Genomic DNA, 18,368 nt, shown 5'->3' on the forward strand with positions numbered 1-18,368 from the left:
AACATAGATATCTTAGTTTTGACATTGAAATTTCGGTGTCACTTTAAACAAATTTTAGTGTTATTTTTGTTTCTAACATGAATTCAATTCAATAAGTGTGAATCTACATTCATTCAACTAAATAAAATTGTATACATATTTATTTAAGTCTACTATGAGAAGAATACTCCTAAAAGAAGATGTAAGAGTAAAAGAAAAAAAAATCAAAAGAATAATAAGAAGCAAAAAAAATGCAACAGTTCTGTATTTGTAACAAAATTTTGATGTTAAAATTATGAAATTTCGATGCTATTTTTGTTTATGGCAAGAATTTAATCCAATCAGTATAGCTCAAAAAATTGGTGTCACAGAAAAAAAATTTTCAATGTTATTTTTTGATAAATTTTGTATAACTCAAAATTCCTCTCCTTCGTTATCATCTTCTTATTTTTTTTATTCCAACTTCTCATAATTCTTTTATTTTTTTTTTGTGACTGAACATAACACAAAGAAAAAACACCTAAGAGAAAGAGTAGCACTCCTCTCTAATAATAATGTCTAAATTATTAGGGGGCTGTAACCACTCTAGATACACCTGCTTGTTTAAAGCAGCAGTCTTAGCCATTAAATCAGCCGCTCTATTTGTTGTATGCTGAATGAGCACTAAAGTAGCTGTCCAATTGCGTTGAAGCATCTCTTTGATTTTGTCAAGCAGATCAGAGTCATTCGTAATCATGCTGGTTGTGCCTCGCGAAACAAGAAGAAACGCATCAAGATTATCAGTTTCACATATGACCTCTTTACACTCGCAATCCCAAGCCATAACAAGCCCTCTTCAAATAGCATGAAACTCACAAGAGAGAACACTAGAAAGAGATATACTAGCAGAACAACCTTTCATCCAAGTTCCCATGTTGTCTCTAATAATACATCTAAAGCCAGCTAATTGCCCATTTTCAAAAACGCTTGCATCGCAGTTCACTTTACAGACATTTATTGGAGGTGGTTCCCAATTATATTGCAAAGAGAAAGGAATAATATGTTTTTGGTTGGTAACAACCTTAGAGAAATCGCGAGCAGCATGTTGAACTAAGTGAACAATTTTCTCCTTACTCCATGGATCATCTTGATGGAAGATGTCATTGTTCCTATCCCTCCAAATCCACCAAAAGGCCGCTGCAAAGAGAAACTCATTTTTGTTGAGGTTAGAACGAATTCAAGACACAAAATTCAAACTAGAGTCCTCAGCGGTCATTCCCAAATTTAAGCTAATCCAAATCTGACGAGCTTTTTGGCAAGTCCTAAAGCAGTGGTTAATATCCTCTAGAGCAAGATAACATCGCTGACAAAAATCAGAAGTAGCAAGACCTCTTTGAAACCGGTAACTAGCTATGGGAACTCCGTTGTTGAGACAAAGCCAGAGCAGACACTTTATCTTCTTCGGTATTCTCAAGCGCCAAAGCCAAAGCCAATTTTCATTATCGTTCCAGCCAAATTTCTTCTTCAATAGCCATTCATACCCGCTTTTAGTCGAGTAGGTGAGAGTATTTGAGTTTGTCCAAAACCAACCTGTTTTATCTCCTGCCTGCTTGATAGGATCAAAGAGCATCAAATCAATTTTAACTTCTTCCGAAATCATTGTGCAAAGAATATCCCACCGCCAATGTCCATGGTACCAGACATCTTCTAGCTTCAAGTGAGAATCAGAGATGTGCACAAAAGGAACCAAAGGAGCTAGCGTTCCACATGGTTGCCAAGCATGATACCAAAAGATTGAGATATCCTGCCTGTACACCAATCAAAACCATCACGAAGCTTTTCTATTGTCTTATAAATCGCTCGCCAAGTGCTTGAAACATTATTAGAAAAATTGGGTGAAAAGCAAGACCTCCCAGATAAATATTTTGCCAACATAATTCTTACCCAAAACTTATCATTATTATGCAGTAATTGCCAAACAAGCTTTCCTAATAAACAAAATTTACACACTGGGTATCTCTAATTCCCAAGCCTCCATATTTTCTTGGAGTGACAACTTTGCTCCACTTGACATAATTTAAGCAACGCTCCCTCACCTTTCCCTTCCACAAGAATTGTCTAAGCACAGAATCAATCTTTTGACAAACCGAAGTAGGAAAAAGAGTCACTTACATCTGATAAATAGGAAGAGAAGAAGCAACAGATTTAATTAAGCAAAGCCTGCCTGCTCTGTTAAGGAGCCGACCTTTCCAACTAGCCAGCCTATTCTTGATCTTCTCTAAAGAGTCCGAAAAAACAGACCTAGCAGCTCGAGGATGATTAAGGTTCACCCCCAAGTATTTGCCTAGGTCACTAGTAAATGGAATATGAGAAACACCAGACAACATTTCCTTCCTTCTATTAGAGATATTTCTAGAACAAATAGCTTTAGATTTTTCAATGTTAACCTTCATACCTAAAGCTTTGCAGAACAACTCCAAGGTGTGCACAACATTCTGAACTTGATTTTTCTTCGCTTTACAAAAAAGGAGGAGGTCATCTGCAAACATCAAGTGAGAAACTCTAGGTCCTCCTCTAGAAACAGCCACACCATCCCAAATACCCTTGTCAACTTGTTTGGAAATGAAGCACGCCAATCTCTCCATGCACAAAATAAATAAATAAGGAGAAATTGGATCTCCTTGTCTGAGCCTTCTGCGAGGCTGGAAGCTGTCCAATCTATTCTCATTCCAAAGGATGGAAAGATTTGAAGCCTGAAAACAATTCATTACAAGCCGAATAATTAGAGAAGGAAAGCCAAAAGATTCAAGAGTGTGCTAAAAAAATTCCAATCAACTCTATCGTAAGTCTTTTCTAAATCAATCTTAAAAGCCATAGCTCCTTTTCTAGACTTTGTCCGCTTAAGAAAGTGAAGAACTTCTTGGGCCACAATAATATTATCAGGCGCTCTTCTACCATGTATAAACCCTCCATGAGTTGGGCTAACAATCTCATCCAAAAAAGGTCGTAATCTATTAACCAGCACTTTAGTCACTAGCTTATAAATTACATTACAAGGGCTTATTGGCCGAAAATCCTTCAATCTAGTTGGAGGGTCGCATTTAGGGATAAGAACAATCAAAGTTTCCAACAAAAAATGGCTTAAAGTCTCCCCTAAAAATGCTTTCTGAACAGTACGCCACACCTCATGACCCACCACATCCCAATATTCCTTGAAGAAAAAAACTTGAAAACCATCCGGCCCAGGAGTTTTGAACGAGCTCATATTATCCAGAGCTTCTTTAACCTCCAACATTGTTACTGGTTTAGACAAATTATCACAAGCATCCTGGCTAAGAGATGGCATAGGAATTTCTCCCATGCAATTAACCTCAACAGGCTCAGTAGAGCAAAAAAAATTTTTGAAAAAATGAACGACCTCTCTTTGCAAAACTTCCGGATCATTAGACCAGGACCCATCACTGACCAGCAACCCATGAACCTTGTTAGATTTTCTTCTAATGATGGTTTGCATATGGAAAAAGCTAGTATTTCTATTACCATACCGAACCCATTGATCTTTTGACTTCTAGTACCAAAGCAATTCTTCCTGGGCCAAAACTAGATTATACTCAACTCTCAATTCTTCCTCTTTGTGCTTCAAAATCGGATCATCGTCAGCTTCCATTTTCCGTTGAATACAATTCAAATAAGCCTCCAATTCCCTCTTTTTAATAAAAATATTGCCGAAGACCGTAGAGTTGAATTCCAACGAAGCTTCTTGAAACCCCAACAACTTCCTATGGATGCCAAAGTCTGTACTATTCCAAGATTTCTGAACAATGACCTTGTAATCAGGATGCGTTGCCCATGCCGCTTGGAATCTAAAAGGCCGGTTTCCTTTCTTGATAGGAACTCCTTGACATTGAATAAGTAGGGACAATGATCAGAGTGGGAATGGCTGAGAATTTCAACAAAAGCTTCTGAAAAAAGAAGACGCCATTCTGCAGTACAGTAAGCTCTATCCAATCTCTTTGTAATTTCTCTGTTTCCTTGAATTTTACGGAACCAAGTAAACCGTCTTCCAGAGGTTGTCAGATCAAAAAGACCACAAGAATCTAGAGTACTTGCAAAGACACTATTGCGGGTCGAATAGTAATTACCCCCCTTCACCTCATGAACACTCAAAATATCATTAAAATCCCCAACCACCACCCATGGGTCCTAAATGTACAAACCAATATCAAGCAGATGACTCCATAATTCTACTCTATTAGTGGCTTGAGGGCTGCCATAAACCGCACTGCAAATCCATCTTCGTCCACTACCATCAATTTCCAAAGTTACACATTGATTCACAGCCCAAAGAATTTTACAAGAAAATGTTAAATTAGCAGAGAGGAACCAAATTCCTCCCTTATGTCCAACAGCATCTACAATCCCTACAGGATAATAGCCTAATCTCCCCCAAAATTCTTTCATAGTTTCAAACCCAATATGAGTTTCCACCAAAATAAAAAAAGTTGGTTGAAATTTTCGTACTAACTCCTTACAGTGCACCCGAGACATCTTATTTGACGCCCCTTACATTCCAATTAATAATATTTAAATGGTCACAATCCATAAAAATAAATTAAATAATTGGAATTTATAATCATTCTACCTCACGTTGATGGACCCCTATCTCCAATTGTCTTCTGGTGGACTTGCGTCGCAGAACCATCATTCTTCTGTTGAAGTTGGTTCTCCAAGTTTGTTGTTGCACTAGCTTTATCAAGCTCTTTTTGTACTCGAGAATCTGTTGACAATACTTCAGTAGGTGAGTTTTGAAGAGAAATAGGACGCTGCCTTTTGTGCCCTGCTTTAAAAAAAAGGAGTACTCTGATCCTTGAAAGCCACCTGAGTTGTTCCCAAAGAGCCAAGCGTGGATGAAAGATCTTTCTTTTCCTTAGGCTCCACCTTTGCATTTGATGAGGATCCAACATGCATTTTATTAGACTCAAGAAAATTTCTTACTCACCAAATTGGAGCATATTGCTACATTGCTTTTTTTGGCACCACATTGGGGCCTTTACCCACTTTTTCCTTGCCTTTTCTACTAACTGTAACCCATTCACCCTCTTTTGCTTGAGTATCCCTCTCCATGCGTGATTCTTGTAAATTATCATGCACAAGACCCGCTGCTCCATGCTTCTCCATAATTGGAATTGATTTGGCATTAATTCAAAATTCAAAAGTTGAATTTTGATTTTTTACTGGATTTTGACTACCTTCTGCCGTTTCCTCGTTGTTATCCACCGGAAATAGTGACGACAAATTTTTCTCCTTCACCATGGTTTCCTACTTTCCGTTTCGCACATTCTCTTATTACATGCCCAAAGCAGCTACATTTTTCACAAAGTAAATTCAACTGCTCATATTCTATAATCAACTTGAATCTTTTTTATGATTGGAAGTCCCAAGTTAATTTGCACACATGCTCTTGCATACTTTCCCCTCTCCGCAGACTTGGTGGCTAAGTCGATGCGGATCGGTTTACCAACAGCTGACGCAATCATTTTCATGGTTCTCTCTTGATAATAGTTAATGTTTAAACCTGTGATTCTTATCCAAACCATGGTAGATCCAAAAGTGTTTTCACAAGGTTTAAATGAAGAATTCCAAGGTGTTTTCACAAGGTCTAAATGAAGAACTCCAAGGTTTAACCGCAACATAACTACCAGTAATCATCCACGGTCCTCCAAGAAGAACTTTTTCTCTATCCTCCAAGAGATCAAACTTGACTAAGAAATAGCCAAAACCGACATCTAGTACCTCATATCCTCCTTTGGTTCTCCAGACTTCTTTAAGCCTGTGCGTGATCGCCGTATAGCTAAAGTTTTTTCCAAGAACTTTGATCACAATGACATTTTTGTAAGGCTTTGCCAATATCTCCTTTGCTTCTTCAGTGAACATCACAGTTGGTATCTCCGAATCGCCTTGCTTACCAACTACTGTAGACATCTTATCCCCATCTTATCGCCTTGTTATTGTCTCCTTTAATTCCCTCCTTTTCACCTGATGCATGCCCACCTCTACTCTCCCCCTTATTGCTCCCCTTCACCCACCTCCACTCTCCCCCTTATTGCTCTCGCCGGCTGCCTCGCTATGTGCCACCCTCGAAGACTCTCCCACGCTCTCTCCCCTTTCTATTTCAAAATTCAAAATTCAAAATTCAAAAAAAAAAAAACCCACCGAGAGGACTTTGAAAAGAAAAAAAAAATACAACAATAAAAAAAACAATGACAAAGAAATATATAAAGAAGAAAAAGAAACACAGAACACAAAGAACACAAAAAACACTAATAATGAAGCTGATTTTTGTTGGATTTAAACTATCTTCGTTGCAAGAAAATCTTGGCATCACTCATAAATTATAGGTCACTTTTATTCACAATAAAAACGTCAACCTCTGAAAATAGAGGATAACTATCCATAAGACACAATACAACATTAAATAATAATAATAATTATAACACCGCTCACAAATTTACCTAGTTTTCCGTCCTAAGAACTTAAAATAGTGGAGAAAGTATCAAAATGGAACAACTTTACTATCATGTTTGTGTCTATATCCAATCCAAGATTTCCTGGCTAATAACTTATAATTTTGTTCAGATTTAAAAAGGATGTTAAAAGCAGTTGTGTTGTTTGAACATTAGTTCTGCCATTTCTTTATATAAAGCTTTTCCGCAGTTTCAGTCTATCCAATTGATCCCCCAAAAGATAAAAATAAAACTCAATACTGGTAATTTTATAAATGCTTACGTCCATTCAAAATGTAGCAACCTTAATCAAAACTCTACCAAAATCGAAGACAAACAAAGAACATACCATTTCATGCAACAAAATCACATGTTTACTTAAAGCACTTAGCATCCAAAAGAGACTCTCCCTCAAATGGTTCATGATCTTCAATCATCTGATTGACGCGTTCCTTTTGATTTTCATCAGATATGTCAACCTTACTCCACTCATAAAGCTCCATGTCATAGCATTCATCCATCACAAACTTGGGAATTTCTTGCCCACGGAAAAGCCACAACCCCTTCACCTTGAATGGTGGCTCGGATCCAATCACGAGCATCTTTCCAAATGCATACTTACGGGCCAAATCCATCCGCTGAAGAAACCCACCAACCTTGTTCATCGTCACAAACGAAACAGTGTTCTCATCGTTGTACTTGTAATCACAGAACCACAAAGAATATCCTTCCGGATCATACATGTCCCAAAATCCTGCATTATATGAAAAAAAATTGGAATCCATTTATTAAGACATAATTTGAAATGACAAGTAACCATAAATCTTGCAACGGATCAAGCTACACAGATACAATGAAACAATGAAAATACCTTTGATTGCAACCTCACGGAAATTAGTTTTGGTGTTTGAATAGAGCCTTTTCCATTCATCCAATACCATCTTACTTGGGGGGAGAAGATCAAGAGGATTCTTGGGTTTTGGCTTGGGAGCTTCTTCTTCCTCCTCTTCTGCTTTGGGCTTTTCCGGTTCTTTTTTCGCCTCTTTCTTTGCCTCTTTCTTTGGCTCATCCTTCGCCTTGGGCTTAGATTCTTTTGGCTGGGCAGGCTTCTTAGCAGATGGAACCGGGGGGACAGCATCCGCCTGCTTGACTTGACCGAGTATCTTGCGGAAGTTTGGCTGATTAACCAAGGTCCAGAAGTATCTCTCAACATGAGGAAACTCTGAGGTGAAACTCTTGATCATGATATTAGTGAAACCCAAATACAAGTTGCATGTTGTTATGATGTCAGCCAGGGTCACCGTGTGTCCAACCAGGTAAGTATTAGTGGCAAGATGAGTGTTCAATGCACCCAATGCTCTCTTTAGGGAAGAAATTGCAGCCTCCTCGGCCTTCATTCCAAAAAGAAAATAAAATTGAAGCTAACCGTTAGTGGCACTAGCAACATAATGTAGAAAAAAAATAAAAAAATCATGAACATAATCAAGTGATTTCAACTTTATGAAATGAACATATATACCACTCATTCATCACATAATACCATTCAACTGCAAAACATTCTCCAGCTCTTTATGCCAATAACAGTTAACAAATTTTGAAACATGACTAAAAAACTATGCATAAACATTTGTGTTCCTTAGTTCTCAGTCATCATTTTTCATACTTCTGTTTGGGGATGGAATAGCAACCACAGAGAGATTACAATCCACATTGCAAACTTCAAATCAGTTTCAAAAAGGTGAAATTAACATTAACATTAAAAAAATATTTTGTACACTACTAACCGGAGGAAGGTAAGGTCCAAATCCCTTTCTTGGGTAGAACCACCTGCCAATATTAGCATCAATCTCCAATGATGAAAAATCAATCCATTGCTCGATGTGGCCCTTCAACATAAAAGAATTAAAAATATGAGCAAAAAATACAAAAGAATAGTGGAACAAAGACAAGTATTATGAACCAAAACATGCAAGAAACGAACACAGGTTTCAAACCCTTACATAATCAATAGAGGAAGAACCATACAAAGTGTTGTCCTCCTTTACCCGAGCAACTGCAAAATAAATCATGTATAAGATGTATAAGATCACATCATAATGTTGGGATTTCTTCAAAAATAAATCAAATAATGAATAATGATTGTAAAATCCTACCATAACGAGCAATTGCATTGCTCTCAAATACAGGACCCTCCGGTGTCTCTAACACAGGAACCTGGAAGAATACTATGCAATGTAAGTACAAGGTCAAACCAAATCAAAGCGATTAATGAGTGGAAAAATATGATACCTTGCCAATAGGATTCATCTTGAGAAATTCAGGGGTTTTATTAGACACACCCATCTCAAAGTTGGGGGCCAACTGAACCTGCACGCCGGCATACTCAGCTGCAATGAGTGCCTTGTAAGCATTTTTGTTTGATTTACCTGCATGCAGGATCTGCGCAACTATGAGTTAGATCAAGAGAACCTGAACTATAGATTAGATTAACACAAGTATAAAACGTAACACATTTATCAATCAAGAACTCATTATGTAAATTTTCAAATAAAAAACTCATCTATGAAATTTGCATACTATTTCAAAAACCCCAATTCAGAATAAAACCCTAAAGCCTAAATAATAAGAATAATAAGAGAAATGGTTAGGCAAGAGATGGTGATTATGAGAGAGAATGAGGGAGGGACTCACTAAGGCCATGGCTTCGGTTCGCTTCAAAGAAGAAAACCGTGAAGCTCTCGATGATGACGTGGACTACCTGTTAGTTCAGTTCAACCAAGAAACAGAGGAACTCAAAAAACGTGACATCAAAGAATGAAAAAGAGAACAGAGAGAAAATGTGAAGAGATCGATGTTACCAGCTTCCAAGTGACGCCCCTCTGAGATGATGAGATCCAAAACTAGTAGACAGAGATAGGCGGCAAGGCCAAGTAGCCAACTTTATTAGGGTTTTGTAGTCACTACTCACCACTCACTAGTACTCAATTCTCCTTTTATTTATTTTATAATTTTTTTTATCTGACTTGTATTTTGGGCTCAAATAGCTTTACCTTACAGCAGAGAGTCGAATATGGAAAATGGAAAATGGAATATCCTGTGGACAATATCGCAGTACACCAGAGAATTTAATAATGAGAATTGAGCAGTGTCACATTTTAAAAACATGCCAAAAAATTTTCCGTTTTGGATAGTTTCTGTTTGATTTTTATTTTTTAATTTAATATTGTCGAAAAGAGAAAAAAAAGTGAAAAACGTCTGCTTGTTATGATCAAAATCGACACTAAACAAACGTGATTAACCAAACTTTAATTATGCTTAATAAACGTTAAACGAAAAGCTCATATTTTGTAAGAATGAAAAAGATGCACCTCTTTATAGTAAATAATGACATTGTGATGAGATTAAAAAGCTACATAGACAAATGTTATTTTAAATTATATGTATTTTCTCATGTTTTATTATATAAGCTAAGGGTTGGGCTACACATACAAGCTTACAAGTTGGCCCAGCCCAAACACAAGTCACGCGCATCAACACAGATTACATGGAGCGTCACTTCACGCGCTCAACACAAACGGTTACGTATGGGAAACTCTTCCACTTCTTCCACTTCTTCCACTTCTCAAAACGCTTTGAAAACAAGGAAACCCTTCCATTTTCGAGTGAAAATCAAAGTTCAAAATATACAAATCGTTGTTCGAAACCTCCATCAAAACACCATCAAACTCTGCGTGAAGAATCTGAAGAGAAAACAAAGCAACAATACTCAACGTAAGTTCATTAAGATTCCTGTATATTTTACTTTTCTTCTACGTCGTTCTTCTAGGGTTTACTGGGCTATTATTCTTACTTCTTTGTTACACTGTTCTAAGTTCTACGTTGTTCTTCTAAGTTCTACGTCATTCTACGTTCTTGTTCTAAGTTCTCCTGCTATTGTTGTTGATTTTTGGGGGTTTATTCCGTAGATTGGGGGGTGTATACTGCTTGAACTTGTAATGTGGCTTGATATTGAAGCATGTTTGACTGATATCTGACTGATATATATGGATTTATCTGAATCATATCTATGGGTGTATCTCACTGTTATCAATGAGTGTATCTGAATCTTATCTGTGGGTGTATCTTACTGTTATCAATGGGTGTATCTGACTCTTATATATGGGTGTATCTTACTGATATCTCAATTAATTTGATATTGAAGCATTTTTGAGTGATACCTGACTGATATATATGGATTTATCTGAATCATATCTATGGGTGTATCTCACTGTTATCAATGAGTGTATCTGAATCTTATCTGTAGGTGTATCTTACTGTTATCAATGGGGGTATCTGACTCATATATATGGGTGTATCTTACTGATATCTCAATTAATTTGATATTGAAGGATGTTTGAGTGATACCTGACTGATATATATGGATTTATCTGAATCATATCTATGGGTGTATCTCACTGTTATCAATGAGTGTATCTGAATCTTATCTGTAGGTGTATCTTACTGTTATCAATGGGTGTATCTGACTCTTATATATGGGTGTATCTTACTGATATCTTTGGGTGTATTTTTCGTTTCAGAGAAAATGGCAGCAAGAAACCAAACGAAAGACCTTAAGTGTGCCACACTTCTCCTGAGTGATAAGTTCAGAAACATGACTGAGGAGAAGAAGGCAATTGTGAGGGATCTTGGATTCGGTGGGTTGATGCACATCCCACCACTAAGGGTGGATCACCAAATCTTAAGGGAACTGGCAAACAACTTCAAACTTGGGGAGAACAGACTGAAGACAGGATATGGTTCTTTCCAAATAACACCAAAAACAATAGGTGATGCGCTTGGCATCAATGCAACAGGTAACTAGCTCAAAATTATAGGTGTATATTAAGTTGATACATAGGTGTATTTAAGGTTGATGATTGGGTGTATTTGAACCGACTTTGATACTTTGTTATTTTCCTTTTTGTAGGAAATCTGTTTCCTGAGAAAGTTGAGTATAAGAAACTTTATGATGATGACAAAATAATTTATAGAAGATTCCAGGGTAAGACCCTCAAAAGTCTTACCGATGAAATGATGGAAATCGGCGTTGGCAGCGAAGAGGAACGCCTGATGTTTAAGAGGATATTCATCCTCTACATACAGATGGCGTTCCTTTTGCCAACGACGATAAACAAAATATCACCCGTGCACATGGCCCCAATTTTTAAGATGGACGGCATATCGGAGAGAAACTGGGGAGACATGTTTTGACCTTCATAATCAAGAGCATCACAGACTACCAGGAGAAGAAGAAGAAGGCAATTGATGGCTGCCTCTTTGCCCTGATGATAATATACTTTCATCTTTCAGAAAACAAAGGCAAGAAGAGGGCTGAAAGACCACCAAAGCCTTGGATTGCCAACTGGACTAAGGAGTAGTTGGTGGAAAGAATGACTGCAGAAAGAGAGGAAATTTTGGTAAGTAAACATAATATGTTGCTTGTATTTTATTTACCTGAATGCTGCTAGCTAAAATATCTCATGTTTCAGGGGATTGTGAAGATGGCAGAGACAAGAGAAAAAATGAAAAAAAAAAAGAAAAAAAACAAGAAAAAAAACAAGAAATAAAAAAAACAAAAAAAAAGGAAGGCGAGTCCAACATCGTCTTCGGAGGCAGAAACAGCTACTGACAGTGACACTTCTATCTCTGAGTCTGAGACTCAAGAAGACTCAGAGGATTCAGGAAGAAAACACCCCAGCAAAAAGGGAAAAAAGTAAGTACCATACTTGGGTGTAATTTCTTTTTCGAGTTGGGTGTATTTTGTTGATCACGTTGGGTGTATTTTTTGTATGTTCTAAATAATGATTGTTTGCCTTCCAGAATGGACTCCAGAAAAAGAAAGCAGAGGCAAGAGGAGTTAGATTCTGATTCAGAATCTGAATCTGAACCAAGTGATGAGTAATGTCCTGAAATTATTACTCCTTTCTTTTGGCTTCATTATTAAGATTTCGTGTATTAACTGAAGTGTCTATTATTAACTTATAGGAGCGAAGAATCAACACCTGTAGAGAAGGAGAAGAAAAAGAAAAAAACAAAAACAACACCAAAAAAGTAAGCACTTCTTTGCATAATATTCTGTGATAAAATTAATTTTTTATTTCTAATTGGTACTCTTTTTTTTCCACCCAGAACACAACCAAAAAAGAAAAAAGTTGTCGTGGAGGATTCACCTCCTAAAGAAGACCAATACTTTGACGGGTACAGTACCTCGTAAGCTATATTACCCTCTATCATCGTAATTATTTTTGTTAACATCTTCTTTTATGAATGTAGTGAGACATATGAAATATCAAGTGACGAACTAGATGAATGGCTAGGGCAAAACGTTGATAAATCTGCTGCAGAGGGGTATGTCTTGTTGGACTGTCTATTTCATATTTTGTTGTGTTTTGTATGCTAATAATTGTTTCTTGTTTCGCAGGGAGAACCAACCTGACCTGCGATCGACAGAAGGTCGCTATGTGTCCTCTGAAACGTAAGAAGCTTTATTTAATAAAATCTTGTTATCATGATTTGGGTGTATTTTGTGGAACTATTTGGGTGTATTGTGTTGATCAAGTTGGGTGTATGTTGTTTATTAAGTTGGGATATTAAGTTTGTTGTGTTGGGTGTATATTGTCCATTCGGTTGGTTGTATCTTGTGCATTCATTTGGGTGTATTTTATACCTGTATCTTATTTTGTCTGAATAACATGAAATCTGTTTTAGAATACCGGCTGTGAACTTGGGAAGTGATGATCCTTCCTCTCAAGGACGCACAGAACAGAGTAGTGTAAACCAGCCGTCACAGAGCATGTAATTTCTCTTTCAAATAACCGTTACTTTTGTTCTTCTATTACCCTTCTACTTCTAATTCTGTATATATTTTTTTAGAAAAAAAAGCCCTTTATTATTTTATTCAAGAAAAATAAGGCAGGAAAAAAAAGCAAAAACTGCAAGTATGTAAGTTCTCAAAAAACAAAGCCTGTCTTCTTTTTTAATTGTTCGGGTGTATTTTTTGAATTTATTTGGGTGTATTTTAGGTTAAGTCCGGCTGATTCGAATGTGATGGTTGTGAGGGAACAGACACCGTCGGAAGCACTTGCAATGTGAGTTTTCCAATAATATTTCAACCTTATAACATTATTTTCAAAAGCATTGTTAAACTTTCATTTTTCTTCTTGTTTAGACTCCCGATTCAGGTTTTTGTGCCGACATCCCAAACAACCACTGAGACAGATTTTGAACCAACCCCTATGCTACAGATTGAAGGGACTACAGAAACGTAAGAAATAGTATTGGGTGTATATTTGTTTAGAGGTTGGGTGTATATTTAATAATAGTTTGGGTGTATATTGTTCCTGATTAGTTTTTTTTACGCCATGATTAATTTTTTGTAACTGTGCAGCACTCCTGAACCCCCCAAACAACTTCAAGAGACCACACCCACGCTTCCCCCAGCTCCAACTAAAATGTAAGTTCATCAGACTAATATCAATCTTTGCTTATCATCCGTATATTCTTATTCTTATTCTTATTCTTATACATGATGACGCAGTCATCCAGACGCAGAAGACGTTGCTGCCCTGTTGATGATGGCACGGACAGCATCCTATGTTCCTAAAACAGATGCAGGGGTGCCATCATTCATCCTTGGATTGACTGATTCAAGCCAGGAGGGGGCGTCAACGCAGGAGACAGAAAGGGCAAAATCTCCAGAATCTGCAAATTTGATAGAACAATTGGACGATTTGGTCCAAAAAATAGCAAGCAGTGCGGCTAAGGGAAAAAACAAAAGTCCACAAATTCAGAGGGAGACTGGGGGAGAAAGTTCTGCAAAGTTTCAAACTCCTGGGGGATTATATCAGATTACGGATGATATGAAACAAAAGTGCTACATCTGGGGGACGAGACTGAAGGAAGATGCAGATGGCAATACTAACGAAAAATATACTGTCTCCCCCCCGATATTGTGGTAAGTGTTACTTCTCCGAACTTTGGGTGTATTTTCTGTATTGATTTGGGTGTATTTTTTACGTTCAATTGGGTGTAAGTTTAGTATTTCATTTCTTGTTTCGCAATTCTTGCAGAGCATGGCACTTTCAGATCACCCAAAGGGGGAATTCGTATCATCGAAAACGAAAAAGGAATTCAAGGTGGAAGCCTACCCGAGTTTCATTCCCTTCATAGATAGAAAAAAATTAACTTCGCATCGATATGTAAGTTTTCGTTTGCTAAATTTGTTAGTACGCTTATTTACTTATATGCCAAATAAAATAACGCACTGTTGAAATGTGGGAATCCTTCAGATTTTTGCTCCTGTTTGCCACATGGGGCATTGGTGGTTATGGCTGATAAATACAACAAAGCGGAAATGTCATATACTTGACCCGCTACACAAAAAAGCTCTAAGCGATGAGAGAAAGCAGGTTAATAAATTCACTGTAAGTTGCCTCTGTCTTGTTTACTTTAATATTTAGCTCTATTTCGTTAGTTGTGTTGGGTGTATATTGTCCATTCAGTTGGGTGTATCTTGTGCATTTATTCGGGTGTATTACTGATTTGTTTTGCTATTTAAGGAATATGTCTTTTCAAGATTGATAACATATGCCGGCAGGGAAACTCTGTATAAAGGGGAGAACGAGAAAAAAATTAAAGCATCATATGTTAAAATATCAGGCCAAAAAACAAGGTATAAATTTGTGAATCTGAACATTAAACTTTCGTAAATAAGATTTGTAATTTATTTTCTTCGTTTTCAGCTATGACTGCGCTATCTACGTTATGAAGTGGATGGAGTTAATTGAGCCGGAAAACATCAAAAAGGGGAAGTATGAATGGGATAATTGGCCACAGGTAACTGTCTTTAGAACTATATAACTATGTATTACTTTACTGAATAAATATTGCTGTTTAAACAGAATATACTTTTTAATTGTAGGAGGAGGTGGACCACTATAGAGTGGAGTATGCTTCTCGGATACTATTCAGCGAGATGAATAAAGAAAGAGATCGGGCAATTAGAGAGAGAAGTGCTATAAGGCTGTCGAAGCCATCCTCTGTATTATTGAGTCCGTTTTGTCAGATTAATTCTGCTGATATAGAAACTGCGTAATCCAACTGTGGGTAGTTTGTAAATTGAACAAATGATGTAAATATTTGCCATTTATCAACAACTTCTATTCCATGTATATTTTTTCCCATAGTTAAACTATCTGTGCTGGTAAACTGTCTGTGATGTATTCAAAAACTGTATTACAGGTGGTAAAATATGAAGCAAAAAATCAAGGCATATATAAACGCAAATTATAAACTGTTACACCCAACGCAAGTCTAATAATACACCCAAGATTGCATAAAATATACACCCAAACTGTCTGTGCTGTATTCAAAATGTATGAATTACATGTACTAAGATATGGAGAAAAACATCAAATGAAATATACACCCATAACCTGCGAATTTTTACAGCTTTTGTTCTATATGTATCTATATATGTGTCTATATGTAAATTGTGAATTAACAAAAATACACCCAAAAGAACAGTGCTTTTACACCCATATCCTAAAAAACTATACACCCAAAGAGTTATACCCTGCTGCTGGTACCCTGAACTGATAATTCATAACGTGTCCTTGATATTGGCTGGAATTTGAATGCGCCGCTGATGCAGCATCAAACAGGTTTATCTGAATATAACACTCACACATTAGCTAATCTATTAACGAGAAAAATAAACTCAATCGCCACAAATTTAAAGAACATTACTTTTACCTCGCTTAAAACTTTCGTCTTCTTCTTCTTTGTGGCATTTGCAATATGTTTCTCCAGCTTTGAACCTAGCCTGTTTTTTGGACGTCCTCTTGTTCGAATCCTTGGCGGGCTTTGAAGCTCATTAACGGATTCCAAGTTGGCGTCTTCGTGGGATAAAGAAGATGTCCCCTTCCTTTTGGCTTTTAATGCTTCCATCTCGGCCATGACGTTATCGTACGCACGGTGCAGAATTGCAGTCAACTCCTCCGATTCGGAGGCAAATTCGCAAATATTTTGCGAACGAAAAACTAATTGGTCGAACCTCTTGCTTCTTGGCTCCATTAGTGGCTCGTCGTGGCTGCTCTTGATGTGTGTGTGTCGCCTCTTTACCTTCTTGCTCCATCGTTCCAGTATGTATCTAGGGGACACTTCGCTTACTTGTTCGAAGCTTAACACGCTTAGTGCGTGACGGCACAGTATCCCTCTCGACTCGAATAATAAGCATTGGCATTTTACCTCGGCTGCAACCGAGTCGTAAGTAACCACGAACTTGTTGAATATTGAGCTGGAAACTTGTTCTCCGACTTCGTATACTGAATAGCCTAGAGCGGAATTCTTTAATCTGGTGATGCAATTCGCCTTTCCTCTGAATTGCGCTTGAACTTCCCTAAACTTTGCATGAGTGTATGCCTCTTGAAACTGAGCTTCAATGGAGGATTTGGTTGCACATGGTATGACCGTATGAAAATCTGCAGCATCTGATTCTCTCTCTGCTTGCTCCCTGCTTCCGAGACAATTATCGTATTGTTTGACGAACTGAATAAGCGAGCTGTTCCGGGTGATATACTTGTTAAAAAATGAATGCATGCTCTCGCTCCTTTGTGTGCTTCTCATCCCTGCCCAGAAGTGGTGATCCAGATAGATAGGAACCCATATGTGACGGTCTTCGTACAGATCTGCATAATACACCCAAACACAGACTATAAATACACCCGAGAAAACATGCAATTTACACCTCTGCTGCAGATTTTAAAAAGACATTACATGAAAACCACTTGTTGTCCGCAAGACCAAAATTCAGCAGAAAATCGTTCCAATTCCTATCGAATGAGTCTTTGCTATGAGAGTTCCAAACAACTTGGTTCATTTCTTGTTCGATATCGGCATGTCCCTTGTACCCGTTTAATTTGCTTGGAATCTTCTTCATGATGTGCCAAATACACCAACGGTGAATTGTCGTTGGCATACAGGCCTCTAAAGCCCTTTTCATTGATGCGCACTGATCGGTGAGAAACCCTTTCGGAGCGTTTCCTCCCATGCAACGAAGCCAGCATTGAAATAACCATTTGAATGATTCAATTTCTTCGTTCTTCATCAAAGAGCATCCGAGAAGTGTTGACTGACCGTGGTGATTCACCCCGACGAAAGAACCACAGACCAAATTATACCTGAAACAAATTACCATGGTCCAGAATGCAAAATCATTAGTTACACCTTAACAAATGCTTCGCATACACCCAATGAAACAGCCAATATACACCTCTGATGCGGATTCGTAAAAATACATTGATTTAGCATCATAAACAGGGGCAGTTTGTTACCTGTTTGTATTGTAGGTGGTGTCGAATGAAATGACGTCTCCGAAATACTCAAAGGCGGCTCTACTTCTTGCATCGGCCCAAAAAGCCAGCTTAATCGATTGATCCTCTTCGAGTTGGAGCTCAAAAAAGAAATTCTGATTCTTCTCTTTCATTCTTAACAAATATTTCCCGAATTCCTTTGCATCTTCTTGTTCGGAAACATTCCGCACTTCCCTCGTAATGTAATTCTTCACGTCCTTTTTGATACAATTTAACTCGCGATGACCCCGGCAGCCGCAACAAATGATTGGTATGTTTTGCTTGGTCTGATACCGGCCTCCTCGTTATTCTCTATCGTACGACGAATGGACATGCTTAGTTCCCTGTGCTGTTTGAGCATCTCTGCTTTGCTTGGACAACAGGGGTGTGAATGATCGAGCACAACCTTTGAAATAATCCAAGCACCGACATCCTTCAATGTGTGTATATAAATTCTTGCAGGACAGTTTAAACCGGCTATAGGATTGGTCTTCTCGGTCGGAGATATTTTAGATTT

At 37.6% G+C, this 18,368-nt stretch overlaps 2 protein-coding genes across 2 annotated transcripts; one reads left to right on the forward strand and one right to left on the reverse strand.

The window, feature by feature from the left end:
* On the reverse strand, nt 6,704–9,424 carry LOC107624886 (elongation factor 1-gamma). Its single transcript, XM_016327361.2, has 8 exons — nt 9,320–9,424; nt 9,153–9,219; nt 8,751–8,900; nt 8,615–8,675; nt 8,462–8,514; nt 8,246–8,347; nt 7,333–7,852; nt 6,704–7,215 (listed from the first exon to the last, which is right to left on the reverse strand). Exons 2-8 carry the CDS (start codon nt 9,159–9,161, stop codon nt 6,836–6,838), a joined length of 1,275 nt encoding a protein of 424 aa, XP_016182847.1. The 5' UTR covers nt 9,162–9,219; nt 9,320–9,424; the 3' UTR covers nt 6,704–6,835.
* LOC110269169 lies at nt 13,678–15,594 on the forward strand. The gene is made up of 6 exons (XM_021116839.1): nt 13,678–13,764; nt 13,888–13,953; nt 14,038–14,434; nt 14,570–14,635; nt 14,789–14,923; nt 15,424–15,594. Exons 1-6 carry the CDS (start codon nt 13,736–13,738, stop codon nt 15,592–15,594), a joined length of 864 nt encoding a protein of 287 aa, XP_020972498.1. The 5' UTR covers nt 13,678–13,735.

This window comes from Arachis ipaensis, chromosome B02 (genome assembly GCF_000816755.2).
Source record: "Arachis ipaensis cultivar K30076 chromosome B02, Araip1.1, whole genome shotgun sequence".
In the NCBI taxonomy this organism is placed as follows: Eukaryota; Viridiplantae; Streptophyta; class Magnoliopsida; order Fabales; family Fabaceae; genus Arachis; species Arachis ipaensis.

Bases quoted from the DNA above. Each gene is read 5' to 3' on its own strand.
- LOC107624886 (XM_016327361.2), bottom strand. The intron at 8,348-8,461 runs GTAAGGGTTTGA...TTTATGTTGAAG, and splicing joins GTTCTTCCTCTATTGATTAT to GGCCACATCGAGCAATGGAT. The intron at 7,853-8,245 runs GTTAGTAGTGTA...TTTGGAATGAAG, and splicing joins TTGGACCTTACCTTCCTCCG to GCCGAGGAGGCTGCAATTTC.
- LOC110269169 (XM_021116839.1), top strand. From the start codon at position 13,736: ATGCTACAGATTGAAGGGACTACAGAAAC. The intron at 13,765-13,887 runs GTAAGAAATAGT...GTAACTGTGCAG, and splicing joins ATTGAAGGGACTACAGAAAC to CACTCCTGAACCCCCCAAAC. The intron at 14,924-15,423 runs GTAAGTTGCCTC...TAATTGTAGGAG, and splicing joins AGCAGGTTAATAAATTCACT to GAGGTGGACCACTATAGAGT.